Raw genomic sequence first — 7585 nt, 5'->3', positions numbered from 1 at the left:
GAGGATCTAGATTGTATGTGAGTACCATAATTTACCTAAATTTTGAACTTCATCTTGGGTTTGGTCAACTAACATCATTATAAACTAACCTACTCTATAGTAAAGTGGATACCATTACGGAAAATTTTAAGGTGTGCATTTCTAAAAGGGTATATATCATACATGCACCTTATTAAAAAGTGTAAAACATTATTATAAAATTTTGTAATATTAATTTAAAATGTGTAATTTTGTCATAAATTAACATAATAAAATATCTAAAATTTGATAGTTAATATTGTAAAAATTTGTCATTTTATTATAATACTTTTATTATGTCAATTTATGACGATATTACAAGTTTTATAATTGATATTACAAATTCTTGATAAAATTATATATTTTATGGTAGAATGCATAAGGTATGCACCTCTAAAAGGATGCACACCATAGCATTTCCCTAGAATTACAAGTGAAGCTGACTAATGAAAGGAGAGCTAAATTTGGAACAAAATGATAATCAAATCAAAACCATTAAGTTAAGAAATAGGGTCTTGCTAACTGCTGCCTAAAAAATATAAGAAAAAGAGCCAAAAAAAATATTAAAAAACATGGGATATTTTTTACTAAATTTAATATATTTTTTTAAATATTTTCACCAATTTTCAATATACTTTTTAACTAAATCTCAATATTAAATAATGTCCTAGGATACTTTTTAACATTTGCTCAAGAAATAAAATAAATATGACTTGACAACTGATCTACACTCAATGACACACCATGCAAATAATTGAAAATAAAATCTCTATGGGAAAAAAATGCAATTAATAAAGTGATCATTATGGCATAATTAACAATATGAAAATTTGTTAGGGACACAAAGAAAGCAAAGCAGGCACCCCAAATCCGTTCAATAAGGATTCGGTTCATACACGGTATTCAATTAATATAATTGTTCTGAATTCTTTCTTCATATGGCAATGGAAATAGATGAGAATTTGTATTGCAATGGAAAAAAAAAAATAGAGTTGGTTTTTCCTCACACACAAGCCCACACACATGAGAAGGCAAAAAAAAAAGTAAAAGAAATAAAGGTTCAAAACAACGTGGTTTTAAGGTGCGCAACAGGGACAGCAGGTAGGAAGTCACAGCAGTAATTCTTTCTTCATATGGCAATGGAAATAGATGAGAATTTGTATTGCAATGGAAAAAAAAAAATAGAGTTGGTTTTTCCTCACACACAAGCCCACACACATGAGAAGGCAAAAAAAAAAAGTAAAAGAAATAAAGGTTCAAAACAACGTGGTTTTAAGGTGCGCAACAGGGACAGCAGGTAGGAAGTCACAGCAGTGACCCTATCTCCGAGTAACTATAGAAATTTGGGAAATTGTTTTCTTGAAGATTGAAGATTTATGCAATTTATTACGGGTAATTCAATTCTGTGATAGAATTTTATAGTTGTAAAATAACTGAAAGTTTAGAGGTTCTCATGTAGTAAGCCTAACAACTTTTGGGTTATGTCTAGCATTATGGGCTGATCTAAGGCCCATTTAAAAAAAAAATGATCATATTCATAAGATCAATTGGTAAATACAATAAAAATCCAAGATAAATCTTTATTTTCACCCACGAATCTTTCCCCTCTTATCCTACCAACACAGTACAAATTTTAGATCCCCCACACAACCATTAACAACAACAAAAAAGAATTTCAAGAAATCATAAATTTCAAAAATAAAAACAATAACAATAACCAATTCAAAGATCAAAATTGTTCTCAAACTAAATCTATTCCCTCCCTCTTCAACAGCTCTAGAAAGAAATCATTCCAAGCATCGACCGGCCCAGGCAGGCACCAGTGCACACAGTCATTCGCCAACGAAACCTTCGCCTGTGGCCAATGCCCGTATTTACTAGGATGACCGTCCGGTCTCAACAACATCGCCTGTGTTACATCAAATAACCTATACTTCAACCCTTTCCTCCTCCCTAACCTCTGCGCGATCTTAAGCTCCTGAACCTGGATCGAATAAAACTCCAAATTATAACCCTCCAAACTCGTCTCGTTGTTCCTAAACGGCCTTTTTCTCGCACAATCTCCACCTTTATCCCAATACCCACCTTCAAAATGTGAGGGTGCAAATGTTCTAAGAAATGTTAAGCCCTTGTAGTTTGATAAGCTGTTTATAGCCCTAAACGCGGTCCTAAACGCTCTTCGATAGCTAAAATATGAGGTTAGGTGAGGTATGTTGCTCTGTGGACAATAGAGACAGCCTGCCAGGCGGCCTTCCAAGTAGAACATGGTGGGACGGAAGAACCAGTGTCCGGCTGAGATGATGACATAATCAAAAGGTTCGATTTTACTTGTCCATTGCTCATCAAACTCATCGAGGAAGAGATTGAAGGGTCGAGATTGGGTTGGGTCGGTAGGGTCTGTTTGTGTGGTTTTAACCAAATATGGTGACCAAAACATCTCAATAGTGAAACTGTGATTTCTGTATTCATAGCGTTTGAATTGGGATCCATATGGTATCTCTGAAACATCCTCGGGTTCTTCTACCTGCAAGCAAATGCAAGAACACAAAGAAACTTATGTAAGAAAAAGTCGAGAAATTATAACCGTTATCTGTAAATTATTAGGAAATAAAATGACGGTTAAAACCGTTAGTGATTAGCTCAATAGGAGAGTTTGCGTAATGCAAGGCTAATGAATTTTAACATATAAATTTTTTGAAGGTGTATGATAGGAATTTATTGTAGAAAAAAAAGGAGAAGATGTAAATGAAATGAAAATTTATGGGAACACATTGAAATAAATAACATGACCACAGTGATAAGACTATGAGAACTTTTCAAATTCAAATTGACATAATATCGTTCATTTTTAATTTTAATGATATATTGCAACGTCTAAACCTGTTGCGTTAGAATTAAGTGCGTCTTTAAAATTGACTTTTTTAGTGATTTTCTTATTAGTTTTTATTTTAGTGAATTTTTTAAAAAAAATCAAAAAGTTCGACACTCTGGGTTCTAAATTTTAAAAATTTGAAAAAAAAGCAAAAACATTTGACTTTTTGACTTTTTTTTTTTTTTTTTAATTTGTCTACAAAAGACTGGCAAAAAAAATTTGACAAAAAGGTTGAAAAAAGATCACTAAGCCTCCGTTTGGGAAGTGGGTTGTCTTTTTGACTTTTTGACTTTTTTGATTATATGAGCCTGGGCTCAAAAGTTTAGTTTGGGAAGGGCTTTTGGCTTTTTGACTTTTTTAATTTTTTTGTGAGAGAAAAGTGTAATGATTATGGGGTTGGATGAGATGTTTTGCCTGTTGTGACTCATGAGCCTATTCTATCTTTTATGGCTCATTGAGCCAAAAAAGCCCAATGAGCCCTTGCCAAACCAACCCTAACGATAAAAAAAACAAAATTTAGTGTAATTATTTGAAGGAGTAATTACTTAAAAGTCCTAATGACAGCAGGTGTGGTAACTCAAATTCTATGTAACAGTTTTTAGACTCACAAGTCCCATTTCAATTGAGAATGTTCCCAGTTCCAAAATTGAGAATGTTCTCAGTTTTTTTTTTTTTTTTTTTATAGTTTTAAAACTAAGAACATTATCAGTTTTAAAGTTTTTTTTTTCTTCAATTTTGCACATCAATGTTCCATCATCATACTCATTTATAGACACAAAATTTTCAATTTGGTACACAAAAAAAAAAAATCAGTTTTTTCAAAAAAATTTAGAAATTTTTAAGTTTTGTTTTTGCACAGAATTTTTTTTTAGTTTTTTCAATTTTACAGGTGGTATTTTAAAGTTTTAAAAATCAAAATAAATGTCAAATAGACAATTATAAATGATGAACAATCATTATTTAAAGAGTAATTCCAAATATTAAAATTTTAATGAGATTTAAAGATTCAAAAAATATTATTTAAAATTTAATAAAATATAAATTCATAAAATGAGATTTGTGTGTAAATGACCCTGTTTCAAATTAGATGCCAAACATAACCTAAATAAGATGGTGCCTGCGAAATACCCTAGATAAGAGGCAAATCAATGACTGCATGTGGTTTCTAGCCACAGAATCTCCAACAAATGCAAGAGACTTCCCTCTCATAAGCTCCATGAACTGATACGGGTCGAACATGGGTAGTTCACACCCATCCGGTTTCCACCTCCACTTCAAGTACTCACTATCTGGCCTTCCAAATTTGATGCAATTTTGATGCTCTTGAATTTCCCTACATGTCATGTTTGTATAGTACGGACCATCCGGGTCGGGCACCCATGACCCGCTAAATATGTCACACTTTTCACGCTCCGCCACGCCACGTTTGCTCGCGGCTGCTGATGATTTTCCAACATATCTTCTCCTGTGCATAGTTGTCTTCACATCCTTGTCAGGAGTAGGCGTCGTGGTGGTGGCGGCGGTGCTCATGTCACCGCTATCCAGCTCCTCTACATCCGTGTCACTTTGTTTTAGGATAGGCTTTGTTTTCACTTCCTTGCTAGGGTTGGGCTTCTTTTGTAGTGTCACCACAACCATGTCATCAATATCACCATTAGGCAGTTCTTCTGCATCGCTTTTTCTTAGGTTTGTCTCTGTCTTCAGTTCCGTGCCACGGTTCTGCTTTTTTGGCAGTGTCTCCACAACCGTGTCATCATCACCGTCATGGCCGGGTACCAAGCCACTTTTACTTAGCTTTGTCTCCACATTCCTGCCAGGGTTTTGCTTCCTAGACAGTGTCTCCACACCAGTGTCATCACCGTCACGGACAATGTTATGCTTCTTGGGCATCGTCTCCACAACCGTGTCATCATCACTGTCATGGGCGGTCACCAAGTCACTATCCTTCATCGTGCTCTTTGTCTCCACATCCCTTTCGGTGTCATGGTTCCTCAACAGTTTCTCCACATCCCTATCATGGGCAGTCACCACATTGTTCTCTCTTGTGGTTGAACTTGTCTCCACATCCCCACCATGATCGGTGGTCACCAAGTCCTCTCTGCTTGTAACCAATGAAGATTTCTCAACATCATGATGAGAGCAATGACCATTCTCCTGCGACAAATCGTCGTGGCAAAGAGGGTCCAAGAGAGAAATACCAGAAGATGAAGATGATTTTAAAGAATTCTTGGTAGGGTACCTTAGAAGAGGGTAATAGATAGGGATGATTGTGAGAAGGAGCAATGCTAGGACTACCAGTGGAGCTATCTTGGGGGAGGTCTTCCTTCTAGTCTGGTTTTTCATAAGAGGAAGCTCATTTGCTTGGAGCTTCATTGAAGATATCACAAGAGAGAAGAAGAACAAGAAGAAGAAGAAGAAGAGGAGAGCGAGCAAGAAAAAGAGACACTATTGAAGGGCATAGGATGATCAAGAAAGACAGAGAACTTGTGCATGGCGATTATTGCGGTGAGTTCAAAAACAAAGCAATGGTTATTATCAGTATGTTTAATCTATTTATTTATATATAGGTAAAAATGGAGGCATATGAATGTGTGAATGTTAAGCATCTTACGCCTCCTCTCCAAACTCAATTTCAACGACCAGTCATAAGTTTTTCTCATGAGTCAAACTATTTTTGGACCGGACTGTTCGGGCTGATGGTCCATCATGGATCCGTATCTCATTTTGAAAATTAAAATTGTTCATTTTATTAAGTATTTTATCTATATTATTCTTACAAAAATTAAGTCAATCTGATAACATATTCAATTTATCGTGTTTTATACTAAAAAAATAGGGCAAATTACAAACACCTCCTCGAGATTTGGTAAAAATATAAATTTCTCCCTGAAGTTTGAGAAATTACATCCTGCCCTTGAGGTTTATATTTTCATAACAAATTGCCCTCTGAGGTTTTTATTTTCATACAGATTCCCCCCTAATTTCTCTTAATTTGTTATGAAAATTTGACCCTCACGGGACAATTTGCAATTTCTCAAATCTCAGGGAGGAATTTGTATTTTTATCAAATCTCGAGGGGGGTGTTTGTAATTTACCCAAAAAAATATAAAACATAAATTTTATATTTGTCTATCATAAATAAATAGAATTACAAATAACCTTTAATTGATCTATATAAATATGATTTAATCCACACCTACTTTAATGCACCTAGTATGACCAAAAAACGTCCTTGAGAAATGTCGATAATTATTTGATCTTAAAAAAAATTATTATAGCACCTTCCTCTCTTTTAAAATGAGATGATGCCTGTAATTTATTGGAACGGCAAGCAAAATAACATAGCTACCATTTAATGGGTATATATAGATTTGTGATGTGGACTAATAGCAATGGAGGATATACATTAATTAAATTGGATGAATAAACCTATCCGTGGACGTGTAAATTAAATGTAATTTCCTATAATAGTGCTTCAATTTAATTTCATCGAAGGCTTGATTTTGTGCGTACATATGAATTCTTTGGAGCGTGAAATATATTTTATTCTAATTTTGATTTGGTGAACAAGAATACACATTCAAAAAAGAATTTTAATTAATTTTTGCAAGTCAAAATAATAGCTTTAGAAATGAATACTTAGAAAAATATTCAAAATTTGATATGTACGATCCATTTTGAGTATAATTCACACTCTACTAAATTTAAATTTAAACCGCATATTCAAATTTTATATATATTTTAATATTTTTTTAAGTATACAATACTTCTAAATGACTTTTTTCTTTGGGGTCGGTTGCTTGCATTGAAGGTTTTCCCCAATAATTTTTGTGAATGATTCCCTCTTTTTTGGTCGACATGCCTAACTGCGAGTTTTATTGTTGCGCTATTTAGTTTTTAATTTTTTTTTATTTATCTCATACTGATTATAAAATTAAAAAAATCATGCTGAATTTGCAATAGCCCAAAAATCACAATGAATTTTATGTATTTTTTTTAGACAAACGCAATGAAATGAGGATGTTACGGTTATCGGATCCATCTAAATTTTTTGATGAATGATATATATGCAAGCTCTATGAAATAAATAATTTGAATTATTAAAACAAATTTGTGTTGTGCTCCATAAGCTTGGACAACATCTCCATTTGGATTTTGGATTGAAAAGAAATCTAATCCTTTATGTAAATTTTTTTTTTTTCTTTTTCCTGGACCTTTTTCCCAAGAAGTAATTTTTTTATTTTTCATTTTTTTATTGGGGCAATAACAATTTTTATTTTGTTGGTCTTCGCTCAATTTCAATTTGAATCATAAAATTTAGATATAAAATGAAAATTATTTCAAGAAAAACAATGTGAATCGAAAATACCAAAATATTCTACTAAGACCATCTCCAATTGTATATCACACTTATCATCAAATTTGAATTTGATAAAAAATAGTTCCTTTTTCAGCTCCAACGGTTTCATCAAATCGATATCAAATTCAAGATTTTACTTTTCTTTCATTAAACTGAGGACCAATATGACTTTCATCAAATTACTGTTCATTGTCGTTAGATTTTCACCACCGGATGTTCTCCCGGATGACCACGTCTAGGCAAAAGTTTATGAAAAAATTACACTAGTCGGTCCATCGCCCGGTCGTCCTCCCGGTCGTCCGGCCGGTCAACCCCTCAGATGACCACCTCAAGAA

General features: G+C 33.6%; 1 protein-coding gene across 1 annotated transcript; it reads right to left on the bottom strand.

Annotated features, from left to right (window-relative positions):
* Positions 1 to 1582: 1582 nt before the first annotated feature.
* LOC114311050 (protein trichome birefringence-like 19) lies at positions 1583 to 5263 on the bottom strand. The gene is made up of 2 exons (XM_082924072.1): positions 4019 to 5263; positions 1583 to 2542 (listed from the first exon to the last, which is right to left on the bottom strand). The coding sequence occupies exons 1-2, from the start codon at positions 5261 to 5263 to the stop codon at positions 1760 to 1762; spliced, it is 2028 nt and encodes a 675-aa protein (XP_082780198.1). The 3' UTR covers positions 1583 to 1759.
* Positions 5264 to 7585: the final 2322 nt, after the last annotated feature.

The sequence above is a fragment of the Camellia sinensis genome, chromosome 4 (genome assembly GCF_055761805.1).
Source record: "Camellia sinensis isolate YWXY chromosome 4, ASM5576180v1, whole genome shotgun sequence".
NCBI classification, from domain to species: domain Eukaryota; kingdom Viridiplantae; phylum Streptophyta; class Magnoliopsida; order Ericales; family Theaceae; genus Camellia; species Camellia sinensis.
Note: the sequence above shows the minus strand (reverse complement) of the source record. Positions and strands in the feature narration are given on the sequence as shown.